General features: G+C 47.6%; 1 protein-coding gene across 9 annotated transcripts in view; it reads right to left on the bottom strand.

Moving 5' to 3' along the window:
• NUP214 (nucleoporin 214) overlaps positions 1–14,515 on the bottom strand; it is a 93,566-nt gene that overhangs the window by 36,377 nt on the left and 42,674 nt on the right. For all 9 annotated transcript variants that reach the window (XM_042913516.1, XM_042913514.1, XM_042913517.1 and 6 more), the window contains 5 exons: positions 14,044–14,304; positions 12,764–12,925; positions 10,618–10,717; positions 2,589–2,664; positions 1,182–1,260 (listed from right to left, as the gene is read on the bottom strand). In XM_042913516.1, the coding sequence (XP_042769450.1) occupies positions 1,182–1,260; positions 2,589–2,664; positions 10,618–10,717; positions 12,764–12,925; positions 14,044–14,304 (678 nt within the window). The remainder of the gene's footprint in view (positions 1–1,181; positions 1,261–2,588; positions 2,665–10,617; positions 10,718–12,763; positions 12,926–14,043; positions 14,305–14,515) is intronic.

The following is a 14,515-nucleotide window of genomic DNA, read 5'->3' as shown; positions in this document are numbered from 1 at the left end:
CCTTAGTTCTTAAGTTCAGGAGGGACAAAAGCTCTCTAAGGTGGGCCTTGAAGAGGCTGGGATGTGTGGTCTTTCAAAACTTTCCAAAACATTAGCCAGAAATGGAAACCAGCTTCTTAATCTGAATCCTTAATAATCCTAACGGAATTTTCTTCTAACTGAAAACTTCAGATCCCAGTCAAGAAGGGAGACATGGCTCCCTCCCCTGGAAAGCCTGCCCGGTAACAGCCAGTCCTGCACTAATCCACATTCTGGACAACTGAGGGGTACGCACTAACGAGTGCAAGGCCTATTTACTGAAGATGAACCCAATATCCAGCTTTCGATTCTAGAGAAAGGCAGAACGACTGTGCAGCTGAGGAGAACACGATGTTCGGAAAGTGGGCGGCTCGGTCTCTAACGGAATTTGCCCGGACACCCACCTGGGAGCATGAGCGAAAACAAAAGCCGGAGCCCAGGGAGTGGCATACACGCAGAACCGCGGGCGGCACAAGGCCCCAGAAGCCAAAAGGAACACAGGCCAAGTAAAGGGGCAGTAAAGAAGGGGCCAAGGGAAGGGGATGCTGCGAAGACCCCACATCATCAGCATCTACACAAGAGAGCTCTTCTGCTTGGATTGGTTTGGGCAATGTGGACCCCTTGGTCAAAGCACTGACGGTGACTGTAAAAACTACTAATCTGAGCTAAGGATAACTCAGCTCGAATGGGTACTGGGAATTGTGTGAAGCCATAAAATCGGGACACTGACATCACTATCGTCTACTCTGAAATTTTTCTATTACCACAGATCTGTTTTCCTTTCCGCATTTTGCAAGCTTTGAATGACCACTGCGAACCAAGAGGACTTTTCAGTCCTTTTAGTAGAAGAATACAGCTCGAGTTCCACTCCCCTCCCGTAACTTTGATTATCCGGCAAAAGGCCAGTGAAGACAACACAATTGCTCCTTTTCAGGAAAAGCATTTTAAGGAAGATTTTTCTCCTACTGTGCTCAAATTTCAGAAGTCTGCAGGGCTGATGAAGGGCTCACAGATTTCCTGGACATTCTTCATTGACTGAAGCCTTCCAAATATCTCTTTACTTGATTTCCTATGTCAGTGGCCTCTGTGATCTAGAATACTAAACTCTCTTGTGGAGGGTTTCTTTCACCTTGATTTTCACTAAAATGAAAATGCAAACTGACCTGAGGCTTTATCACCAGATGACAACTGACCGGACACTGGCGTGGGCCCCGACGGCTTTAGGGAATTTATTAGAGATCCCTGTAACAGAACACAGGCAGAACATTCATGTGAAACCATTAACCATCCTTTAGAATAAAGAAACACGTAAAATGAGAACATAATTTAAAAGTAAGCAAGCATAAACTTTCATTTAGTTTAATTTTTAAAAACCTTATAATCCAAAGTCAGTATGTTTAAATGCTTATCGTGTGTAAGAGTATATCAGAGCATGGAATATTCTGCAAGCTCCAAGAATACAGTCTTGCCTACCTAGCTTGTGGCTATTTTCCCAGCACCCAGCACAGTGCCTGGCGCATAGGAGGCACCGGAACATCCGGTAATGAATAAGGAAATGAATGAAATGGGTTCTGGCTCTCAGTACACGTATAATAAAATTAAAAAGTGGAACTGTTCAGCTTTTCCATCTCCAGCAAATGTTCCTTTACTCTTATTGGTTATGACTTCTCCTTACCCATGTGTTGTTCTCCAAGGTCAACACAGAAACCTCCAGAAGAAGGACCAAATGCTAAACGCTTAAATGCCATTGTAACAATCAGAGAGCCATGCTGAGAACTCACAAGAGGCAAGTTGTGAGGTTCAATCTCAAACACAATGTGAAATTACTCCTCTCAGAGACAGGTGAGAGTGGCAGAGAAACCAGGTCTTCTCAGGGAAGGTTTCAGGGATAGCTTGATCTATCTGTCAGCTGTCTCCAATTGTTTTCTTCTGGATTAACTGTTTACTATATAACTGCTTACAAGATTTTTGTTAAGAGACGATGCTCATCAGGCAAAAGCCTAAGCGTAGACGTAAGGGATACCACTGCGCACGCAAGCTCCGAAAAACAGGGATTGCGGGAGAAAGCCGGAGAAGCCACCCCGCCAAAGCACTGATCCTGAAAGGTACGATGTAAAAGCCACAGAGGGAAGAAGGTACAAGAGCCGGCCTCCAGCTCTGGCTCCAGCATTTCCTAATCGTGTGAGCTTGCACCCGTCACTTGTGCCTCAGGTTCTCATTAGGGAAACACGCATAAACACCTGCCCCGTCCTACCGCACACGGTTGTCGTGTGGGTTATTGAAGGTAACGTCCAATGAAAGTAAATCACACGCCCAAATCACCCAAACGATCGTTAAGGTACTGGAACTGTGACCCAAGATTCCTAGAGGCAGAATGTCAAATGGCCTACAAAGACAACCTTAGGTCCTGACTGACCTACTGTGTCAAGACTGACATAAATTCTAGGGAAAGGATCACAGGTCTTTGTCGGACTTATAGTTTGTTAAAACAAAGCCGAGACTTGAAACAGTACTGTCTTCGAAGACAGACGTCGCAAGGCCGTTCACGAGAGCAAAAACCAGGAAGTCACCTGTTTAGCCGGGTTGGCAGCTGCCGGAGTCACCGCTGGGTGGGGCGCTTTGGCTGCAGGGTATGGCACCGAAGAGCTGAGAAACACAAAAGCGTACACTCAAGAGAAAGGCACGGGGGTGAAAATGACCTTCATCTCTGTGCCTGCCTTCTAGCCAATAAATGATACCAATATCGGGCAGAATCTGTTTGGGACCCTATCCGAAGTCATCTGACACTTTTCTGAAGAATCGCTTGTTGAAATGAAATTTGCGTCTCCAGCATAAAAGTCAAAGCAGTGAGCTTAAAACTTTTTTCCTTCCTGCCATCCTGAGAATGAAAGTTAAAACTATTCAGAAGGAGAGCTTTTTTCTTACCTGGAGAGTAAGCCCCCTCCCGTCCCCATCCCCGGTTCTACACTCTGGGGAATTTAGAACTCGTACGCCTAATGCTCTTTTCCAAGCCTGAGTCTAGACACGAGTCTAGAATCGTGCCGGATTCTCTTTTCCAAGCCTGAGAAATGTTCCACTGGACCCACGGGTTGTATATGATCTGCTGTGATAAATGGCTCCAAAGTGTTTCGCAAAGAGGAGACATTCAGCTTCTCACAGCAACCACCCCCGAGAGCCCAGTGCTCGCCAGGTCAGCGTACAAGAGAGTCAAATGTACCGCTGTTCCGTATAACCTGCGCCTTTGCTGCAGTCTGAAAGGGTATCTGCTATTTGTAGAAAAGAGATCTTTACGTTAACTCTGAACGCGGTGTGCAGGGAATGGTTATTTCAGTAATTATTTAGTGTTCGTGTGTGAGGGGAAAAACCGGCCTGCTTAATGCAATCAAGGATAAGAGTTCTATTCTCGGCTCCTGGGAGCAATTCATTTATCTGTCCTCAGTCCAAAGCTACCCTGGCTGGTAAGTATAGCAATAGTAGCTGTAGGATCTGGTTTTCTTTTTCTCAATTCCCCCTAGGCTAGGGAGGATTGGTATTTTTCCATCAAAAAATTAATGTGGAAGAGGAAAGACAAAAATAAGCCCATGCCTCACGGAAGAAAATTATCAAACGATTTAGCAATCTTACAAGCACCTCACGATTCTCGGCTGGATTAATACAGAGACCTTCCCAAACTTTGTTAGATTGAGACAAGAAAAAATGGAGTCATTTTCAGTGAAACAAATCCCCTTCGCTTTTCCCTGAAGACAAAAGAAGCTATAAATGTGTTCTCCGAAGAAAACAAGTCTCTGTTCCCCTGAGATGTCCCACCACAGGAAGGAGGAGTGTGCAAGCAAGGCTTCTGGGGCTGAGAAAGCCCCAGGCAGACATGGCAGACTGGGGAAAATGTGGTCTGAGCTCATAAAAATCACAAGGGAAATAATCTTTTATGCTTTCCCAAAGACAAACAAAAAAGAAACTACTGGTAAAAATGAAAGCAGCAACTTATCCAACTTTAGAACATGTTTTTACGCCCAAAACTTAGTTATGACGCGACGGTAAGTTAAACCATGCGTGAAACAGGGTGTCATCACTGTTCCAGTTGCTTGTGATAATGCTATCGAATCCCTCGGGGATTCCGAGTCCCCAGACACACATCAGGAACTCCCACGCCGGGCCGTGTGACAGCCCTGCAGAGAAATGCCGTTCGGCGCAGTTGCTGACAAACCAAAGGACTACACTGGATCTGTCGTGACCCAAGAGAGCGACAGAACAGAGCGGTGACTTCATTCCACTTTCTAGCAGCGCAGGCCTGACAGGGACGGTCAGAACCTCATCTGACGGGCTCCGTTCCAGAAAACAGAAGTCAGGGGACCGCAAGCGGAAGCGGCACTGCACCGGCGCTCCAAGGAGACACCTGACGGCAGAGATCTGCGGATGGCGTCGCATTACCGGTGACACTTGAGCGCTTTTTTTTTTTTTAAATGCTTTTTGTAAGTTTATTTTGAGAGAGGGAGAACATGCACAAGTGGGGTAGAGGCAGAGAGAGAGGGAGAGAGGATTCCAAGCAGGCTCCCTATTGTCTGCACAGAGCCCGATGGGGGGCTTGATCTCATGAACCGTGAGATCGCGATCCGAGTTTAGATGGAGCTTAACTGACTGAGCCACCCAGGCGCCCCTCGAGTGCCGCTTTAAAACACGTGAATGAGGGGCGCCTGGGGTGGCTCAGTCAGCTGAGCGTCCGACTTGGGCTCAGGTCATGACCTCGCTGTTGGTGAGTTCGAGCCCCGCAGACGGCTCGGGGCCTGGAGCCTGCTTCAGATTCTGCTTTTCCTCCTCTCTCTGCTCCTCCCATGCTCATGCTCTTTCTCTGTCTCTCAATAATAAATAAACGTTAAAAAAAAAAATTTAGAACACGTGAATGAGTCATGGGGTCTCACCGGTCTTGGACGGTGGTTCCTGGAGAAAAACCCTTCCAACAGAATCTAAGTTCTCTGGCTCCCCATGCCCCAGACCACTCTGATAAAGACTAACTGCAGGGGAAAATCCCAAATATCATAAACACGGGAAACTGTCTCAAAGACTGCCTGGAATGCAGAAAAGTCACTCTGCTCTCTGTCACCTGCCGCACCCTATCAGAGCCACCCGCACAGGCGGCGGGCTGATGTGTGTTGTAGGGGTGCGTGTTCCACACACAGATAGGAGACTGAATTGTTAAGACTGTGAAGCATTCAAATGTCACCTAAGCCCTTTCTTAATGTCCTTTAAAGGTTAATGAATTTCACTAAGGTAAATATACTGTGGTGAAAGGGGCCAACTACTCATTCTTTTACCCTATTTTAACATTTTTCTTAAAGCAATCTCTAGACCCAACGTGGGGCTCAAACTCACGACCCTGAGATCGAGAGTTGTGTGCTCCACCAACTGAGCCAACCAGGCGCCCCTATTTCAACATTATAAAGGGCTTAAAAACCAAGGAAGCTGGTTATGCCCTAGTTCGATACATCTTAATCCTGACCACGAGTATCTTGTTAGGTACTCACATCTGACATAGCGGATCTAACCCACGAAAGCTGCTCAAGTTAACCAATGTACTAGGAATTTCTGGTAATAGTTTAAAGACAGGTTAAGGCAAGTAAGGAGACAGGACAACATCTCAAGAGCAAATGAAGAAACAGAGCAAACAGAAATCAGGAGAGAAGAAGAAAGATGATGACAGAAGATACGGAAAACAAAAGGCATCCGTCCATTTTCTCACCTGTCAGATGGGCAGTCACCCTGAAGTCTGGCCATAAATGTGACACCCCGGGCAGAGATACGGGCAGGCAGGCACCGTACAAGGCTTGTGGGAAGACAAATAAATGTGCCAACAACAGTCACAATTCCACACACGTGACTATCCAAGCACACAGATGCCTCCTTGGCCTCAGCAGTCCTGCACTGGAGAATCGCTCCTACAGATAGAGCTGCCCAAGTGTGCCAAATGATCAATGAGTCCAATAGCATTCCTGATAACGACAGAAGATGAGCATCCCCAATGTCAATCAGTGGAAGGGGGGAGAAAAGAGCTATCGGTTCATTTTTAGGAGTTTCTTATGTCTGGCAGTGAAGATTGTGACTGCCGACCGTTGTCCCCTGTTGGCCAATTTTATGTCCCTGAAGACTCAGATACTATCCAAGATATCATTAAAGGTCTTCTAACTCAAACTGCGGTTCTTGAATGTCCAGATGCCAAAAAACTTACATAATGTAAATTGGAGCTGCATTAGAGTTCTGAAAAAGATCTATGTTAAATGTAAACACAGGATTCTGTCACGGATTTAGAAGGACATGGAAAACGTCCACAACTAAGTTTCGTGACGAATCTGAAACAGGAAGTTACAAAGCAGCATGTATTCCAACTTTACTTTAAGAAACAAAATTTTCACAGAATAGAGATGAATAAGTAAATAGAATAAAGATTTTAATTTTTCTATCTGGTTTTCATAATGTCTACAATGAGTATTTATAATGAGAAAAACCTTGAGGAGCAGTTTTTTAAAGGTTATGGTCATTACTACAGTTATTTTTAAAGCGGGGCAACATCTTTAAGTCAGTGAAAGAAACAACGGTCAACCCAGAATTCTTGGTGAAAAGATCTTTTAAAAACAAAGGTGAAATAAAGCCTTTGGCAGACACACAAGAGCTGAGAGAATTCAGATCTACACCTGAAGAAATGTCAGAGGAAGCCCTTCAAGCAGAAGGAAACCCAAACAAAGAAATGAAGGACACCGGAAATGATAAAACCACCCATGTAAGCAAAAGAGGTTTTTTTTCTTCTTTGGATCTATTCAGCGGTGTCTGGGTGGCTCAGTCAGTTAAACGGTTAAACGTCTGCCTCTTGATTTCTGCTCAGGTCATGATCTCACGCATCCTGAGTCTGAGCTCCGCCTTGAGCCGCACTGTCAGCCCAGAGTCTGCTTGGGATCTTGGGATTCCTTCTCTCCCCCCTTTTCTTTCTCCCCCTCCCCTGCTCACTCTCTCTCTCTCTCTCTCTCTCTCTCTCTCTCTCTCTCTGTCTCTCAAAAGTTAAGTAAATATTAAAAAAATCAATTTAAAAGATAATGAACTGTTTATAACAACATATCATGGAATTGATAACGCAGGTAGAAGGAAAATGTACAATGATGATATTGCAAAGGTGGGCAGGGCAGAAATTGAAGAATACTGCTCTAAGATTCTTATGTGATACCTTAGTGGTACGATGTCACTTGGAGACAGACTGGGGTAAGTTAAAGATGTGCACTGTAACCATAATGCAATCCCCAAATTAACACACAGTGCTATAACTGATAAACCAACGAAAAAGATTAAAAGAAATCATAAAAAATACTCAACCCAAAAGAAGTTGCAGAAAAAGAAGAATAATGGAACAAAGAAAAGATGAGACAAATAGAAACCAAACAGCATTATGTTGATTTAAACCCAACATGATATAGGGGGGCCTGGGTGGCTCAGTCAGTTGGGCGTCCGACTTTGGCTCAGGTCATGATCCTGAGGTTCATGAGTTCGAGCCCTGCGTCGGGCTCTGTGCTGACACCTCGGAGCCCGGAGCCTGCTTCAGATTCTGTGTCTCCCTCTCTCTCTGCCCTTCCCCCACTCATGCTCTGTCTCTCTCTCTCTCTCTCTGAAAAAGAAACATTAAAAAAAAAACAAAAAAAACCCAACATGATATAATCACATTGAATGTAAATGGTCTATGCACTCCAATTAGAACAGATTGGGTGCCAGGTGCCTGGGGGGCTCAGTTGGTTAAACGTCCGACTCTTGGTTTCAGCTCAGGTCATATCTCGTGGTTCGTAAGTTCAAGCCCTGTGTTGGGCTCTGCACTGACAGTGTGGAGCCTTCATGGCATTCTCTCTCTCTCCCTCTATCTGTGCCCATCTGCCCCCCACTCTCTCTCTCTCAAAATAAGTAAACTTAAAAAAAAAAAAAGTAAAAGTTAAGTAAAATGAATCTTGACGCTTACTTAACACCAAGACAATTTAATCGGGGCGGGAGGAGGCGGGGAGTCTTTCCAACAAATGGTACTGGGACAACTGGATACCCACTTGCCGAAGAATGCAGTTGGAGCCCAATGTCACACTGTTTACAAAAATTAGGTCACAATGGATCAAAGACCTAAACGTAAGAGCTAAATCTAAAACATTTAGAAGAAAACATAGGTGTAAACCTTTGTGACCTTTGACTGGGCAAGGGTCTCTTAAATACGATTACGATACCCAAAGCAGAGGCAGAAAAAAATAAAAAAATAAACTGAACTTCACCAAAATGAAAACTTTTGTGTTCCAAAGGACACTATCAAGAAAGTGAAAGGTCACCTGAAGAATGGGAAACAAACAATCCATTTTAAAAATGGGCAAAGGATCGGGGCGCCTGGGTGGTTCAGTCGGTTAAGCGTCCGACTTTGGCTCAGGTCATGATCTCGCAGTTCGTGGGTTTGGGCCCCGCGTCGGGCTCTGTGCTGACAGCCCTATGTCTCCCTCTCCCTTCCCTGCTTGTGTTCTGTCTCCCTCTCTCAAAACCAAATAAACATTAAAAATAAAAAAAGAACCAGAAGCTTCCTGCTGAAACCACGGGTCATCACAACTATTTATTAAAGCTCACAGACTTTTATACTAAAAAAAAGGTGAATTTTACTACATATAAATCGTGCCTCAATTTAACACATTTTGCTAAAGTTAAAAAACAAAACAAATCAGATCAGGTCACACACCTACCCCAAAGCAGCCAACGGTCAGCAGCCAGGTCCTGACCGAGGTTCCCTAGATATTACCGGATACAGGAATCCACACCCACCTAACTCCCTGACCTCCTCTCCCTGGGCCCTCCCTCCTGCTCCGGCCACCGGCGGCCTCCTGGCTGTCCTCAACCGGCCAGACTCGCTCCTGCTACAGGCCCTGTGCTTGGAGCTTTCTTCCCTGAGATATTCACGAGACCTGCTCTCTGACCTTTTGGACTTTACTCAAATGTCAAGTGTCAAAAGCCATGGGAAGGCCTAATTTTACGTACGACAGGAAGATGCAGCTTCACGGGGCAAGCAAACAGCGTCTGGTGTTTCTGAGATACTTTAGTCATGAGCCGTGGAGGAGAGGCACCTTCTTTGGCCAGCCTCTTTAAAACTGTAGCCCGCACCCGGATGACCTCCTTAAATCCCTTCCCTACTTCAGGGTCCTCTGTCACACCTGTCACCATCTTAAATACTTCCTGTCTTACTCATTTCCCTTGTTGTTCGTCTCTCCGTGACCAGGGCAGAAGCGGTTGGTTGTCTTTTGCCTGCTTTGTTTAAACGCTTTATCCCCAGCACCTAGAACGGAGTATTAAGTATTTAACGAAGCATTCGTTGAAAGACATAAACGAACGCCAAAATTCCTGAAAGAAATGACGTGTCGGGGGTGTTTTGGTAAAAACAAACCAACAAACCAGCAATCCCACCATGTTAGGCCCCCCCCGCCCCCACCCTGTCTTGGTACTCTGCCTCCTGCCAGGCCTCTAGCCATCCCGGCCTTCTTTCAACTCTTTCAACTTTACTGGGAGAGGCGGTTTTGCGTATCAATTATGCTTAGAGTTAACCTATTACTCAACAAATGGTCACCAAAAGGAACTACGTGCCAGGCGGGGCCTGCAAGCTAAACAACTGTACTGGAGCCCAGTCCTGTAGGGAAGGAAGAGAAAGTTTCTTCAAGATTCCTTTTGAGTTGTTTTGGTCTATTTTTCTCAAGTCAGAGAAGAGGGCACACTGAGAACTGCTCCTCCGACCCAGCCCTTATCAAAGATCTGCTCAGACGAACCATTCGAGGGAAACAAAGGTTAAGAAGGTTAAGTGAAATCACGAAGAGGTGCTTCTCCGTGGTTAACGGCTGAAGTATCTCAGAAACACCAGACCATACTGCTTTCACCGTTAAGCTGGATTTTCCTGCCTTATGCAATATTCTGCCTTTTGGTGGCTTTTCTCCGCCTTCCCTACACGAGGAATCTGGCTATAGTTCCCAAACTCGAATGCACAGTTCTTTCCCTTGGGAAGTTCACAACAACCACAAATGCCATCTGGGTATAAACAGCATACCAAAGCGTCAAGGTCACTACAAGATAGGAGAGTGGGTAGGCTTGTTTTTGGCTGTCAGTACAGCCCTGAGATAACTAAGAAATCCCTGGAACGGGCGGGGTTGATACATGGACCAACGTGGAATCAAGAGAAGGCCAGCGGACCAGCAAAACAGGGCCACTCGATAAGGCCAAAACAGAGCAGTGAGCAGACCTGCTCCGCGGGGGTGGCAGAGAGCGGGCCCCATGTGGAAAAAACACGGGGCCCGCGGCTGTTCATCCTGCCGCTGGACGAATCACCGGATACCAACTCCCTGAACGACGCTGGTCTTCACCATCCCTACGTTCAGACTGAAGACATGCCCCTCAATTCTTCCCTATGCCCGGGAGGGTGCGGTGGACTAGAGATCTAACCTAAGAGAACCTAAGGCTCTGCCGGCCGAGTCTGCGTGCCAGCAGCACTGCTGCCCCCTGCAGGCAGTTCCTCGCTATTACGGAAGAGCTCAGGGGGCTGCAACATACTGGAAAGCAGTCACCTACCCCATCGCGGCAGAGGGGGCTCCAGGATTGTTCTTCAGTTCCTGCACGTTTACCACTTGAGGGACGTTCTTCAGAGTTGATTCAGTCAAAGTACTTACAGCTATTTAAAGAGAGAGGAGAGGGGCATGTTAATTGCCGTACAGGATCAAAAATTCCAGCCATATATAAATGCACAACCAGGACACGAATTCAAGCAGTAATCTGATTACGTAAAGGAAATCTACTCTGGGTAGTTCTGCAGCTCTGTGATCAATGGGACGGCTGGCCTACTCCATTCACAAAGATTATGGGATGAGGCTCTGCGCAATTTAATCAGACGTACTATTTTAGGGAAAAAGAACCCTGGCCAGCTTTTAAAGGGTGGAGCTGTGGCACCTGCCACATTGTTGGCTCGTCCTGAAAAGGGGCGGAGAGAGTAAGAGCGTAAGAGAGTAAAAGCGGTGTTCAGGTTGAGGATTTCTGCCACCCACCCGCCCACCCACCCAAACATTCTTTTGCACGGGCGGCTTATCACCAGATTCTTTTAGGTGCTGGGAATACAAAAAATGTCCAAAACCTAGTTTCTTCTCTAAAGGATCTCACGGCTTAGTGAGGCAGACGCATGAGTAAGACTGAGCTTTTTTTTGCCTTAGGATTTAAAACTGCATTCCGAAACACTAACATTTTCTAAGTAACTACCAAGACGGCGCGAGCAAAGCTCCCGGGTCTCCTCTACGGACATTTCTGGCACAGTGGAAGGCTGTGGCCGAGGTAGGACGGTGGGCCTGTGATGGCCTGCTGTCATTCCCTCCTGCAGGGAAGCGACCAGGCTCGTCCTGCCTGAGCCTGCACACATGTCACCTTTCACATCCAAACGTGCCTGCACCTCAGAAATGTTTGCTTCCAAAATGATAACAGAGATCACACCGTCTCCCGCTCAGTGGAACAACCCTACATTCTGGCCGATTTTAAGTTTATAAATCATCAACTCAGTCAGCTTGATCTGGGGCCTACTCAGCGCAATGCCGACCAAGATTCTGCATGTTCCGAGTAACGTTTAAAGAAAACATCAGAGGATTCTATTTGTTCTGAAGGCCCAAAGGTACCTTAGAAAGCTACCTTGTTTGTGCGCTTTCATACTTGTTTGAGGAACTTTAATAAGGGTTTTAATATTAGAACTTTTCTTAGAACGCTTTCATCACTGGACAATGGTAATCCTTTTTTGTCATAATCAGACCACTATGTCTTTTTAGTCTTTTAAAAAGAAGGTCCAAAGGGATACGTGTTCCAAGCAGTGCTAAAATCCACAACCAATTTCCTTCAACTAACACAAAAACACTTGCTTTATGGCGGAGTTTCTCGACTTCAGCAGTATTGACATTTCGGGCCTGGGTAATCCTCTGTTGTGGGGGTGTCCTGTGCACTGTAAGGTCTTTTGTGGCGTTCCTGACCTCCACCCGCTAGAGGCCAGCAGCACCGCCAACTGCTGGCGAGGAATGCGGGGTGAGAAGAGCCTCCACTTGAGAACCAGTGGCTTGTACAAACTGATTAGTGGTAACCGACGCGCTCAAGGCCCACTACTTAGAAACCCTAACACAGAAGATTCTGGGTAGCCGCAAAGCATTGACAAAGTGCAAGCGCTGATTATGATTAGTTCGCTAGACTTTCCGTCTGTAAAGGCTAACGCAGCCGTCTTTAAGAAAACGCCGTACTGCAACAGAAAGAGCACAGGGGTGGAGTCTGGGTCCTGGAACTTACTGGCTGGGTAACCGTCACCTCTCTCACCTGACATTACTCAGAAGCAAAACGGGCACGCGAAGACTCACCTCTCAGGGGGGCTGGGATCCTTATGACACTATCAGGCAATTTTTAGTGGCTTAAAGCAGACGCTGTTCAAAAGCAGGGATCAACAACTTCATCAGAAAACCACTCGACTGAATGCGGCGGATCTAATACCTCCCCCCAAAACGAAAAAAGCGTCGGATCTAGTCTCTGCCTTCTTGGAACCCTCTCCCCAGAAAGGGGCGGGGGTGAGGGGGCCGTCCCATCGGGCCTCTCTTCTCAAGGGCAGCAGAGAGAGCCGGCTGTTGCCTGGGACCCGCCGTGCCGGCCGGTGACTGCCGAGGCTCCCGGTCAGTCTCCGCAAAGCGCAGGGCAGCCGTGTTACCTGGGGCCTGACTGGCCATCTGCCGTCTCAGCGCTGCAGCGGCGGCCGCCTGGGGAGCCGAGATGGGGTGGGAAGGACCAGGTGCGCCGTGTTTCACGGTTTTTGTTGCAAGCATCGTGCTATCGGCCCCTTGAGGAATAAGTTTGCTGGTAGACGTAGACGCTGAAGGAAAAAGAAACCCAAGCGAGAGAGTGGGTCAGGGAGGAGTGCACAGAAGTGAAGACGGCAAATCCCCCAGTGTGAGGTCGCAGGGAAAACGCTAAGGTTAAAGACGCTTCGGCATAAACACACGAAAGTACCGATGAACTCCCAGGCTGGCGCCTCGATGCTCCAAACATGCCGCGTGCCGTGTGCCTGCTCGACTCTGCCAGCTACGGCACTTGACACAAGCGTCTCCTCTGACAGAGACCGAGACAGAACTTACAGGCCAACAGAGGTCAAGGCCTCGCTCTCCTCTCATAAAAATCTCTCCATTCCAGCACCTCCCGATCGGTAAGTGCTTGTTCCCTGTTAGAAGTCACTTCAGTGTGGGGTGCTCGGCGGCTCAGTCGGTTGAGTGGCTGACTCTTGATTTTGGTTCGGGTCGTGATCTCATGGTTGTGAGATCGAGCCCTGTGCCGGGCTTCATACTGAGCATGCGGCCTGCTTAAGCTCGCTCTCTCTCTCCCTCCCTCTGCCCTGCTCACGAGTGTTCTCTCTCAATTTCACTTCAGTGTGAAATCCTGACACTCTGGAACGGAAGGTGTGACAGTCCAACAGTGGTCACCTCTGTGAGCCAATGCTGGGGCAAGCATGGCAGCTGGCAAGGTCCGGGGCAGGATATGGCTAAAATGATGAGCTGAAACGAGCCAGGATTTGAAAGGCATGAGTTACGGAGATGTGGCTTTAGAGTGAGGCAGACAGCCTCCTCCTCTTACACCTGAAACCACCGTTTTTGTTGTTGTTGTTTTTATGCATGTTTATATATCATCTCTACACCCAACATGGGGCTTGAACCCCCGACCCCGAGATCAAGAGTCGCTCATTCCACCAACTGAGCCAGCCGGCCGCTCCAACACCTATTTTAGAAACACAAGCTAGACTCAACAGGGAAGCTGTGTCAGTGTGAGCCCGGCCGGGTCCCTCCTTCCTACCTCTTTCAAGGGGACCCACCTCCTTTGAATTTGTCTTCTCATTTCTGAAACACTAGCGGGGATGGGCCGGACTGGACTTACGGGGGTGACCGTGGCACAGTTCCTCCATCGGACCCAAACCTGACGGGGATCTCACCGCTTACTTACCCGAAGTTCCCATCACGCTGGGCGAACCGTGAATCAAGTGAGATTTGGCAAAAGGCGCTGCCTGCGGCAAGACGCCGGGCTGGATGGAAGGGGTGCGAACCACGGGCGCGTGCCGAGGGGCCTGCACCACCGCGTCTTCGTCCTTACAGGACGCCCGCGTGTCTTCGCTCTCCAAAGACTGGGACACGGACGACGTGGAGCTGGCTTCGTCCAAGTCTTCATAGTATCTCTGCGACAGGAAGGCTGACCGAGACAGGCTGGCTGCCAAGCCCGAAACAAACACAAGAGAGACGGTTCAAGCGAGTCTGAGAGCTACGTTACTTTCACTGTCGACGGAGAACTATCCAGTTTAAAAACACTTTAGCGATGACTTATTTTAAGTGGAAGAAGCCGTGGTGGAAGGTGAACACATATGGTTTTGGGTCTTTGCTCAAAGGAAGCTTTGAAAACCCGAGCTGCGTAGGACAGGAAC

The sequence above is a fragment of the Panthera leo genome, chromosome D4 (genome assembly GCF_018350215.1).
Source record: "Panthera leo isolate Ple1 chromosome D4, P.leo_Ple1_pat1.1, whole genome shotgun sequence".
Taxonomy (NCBI): Eukaryota; Metazoa; Chordata; class Mammalia; order Carnivora; family Felidae; genus Panthera; species Panthera leo.
The sequence above is the reverse complement of the archived record's forward strand: the minus strand, read 5'-3'. Positions and strand labels throughout refer to the sequence as shown.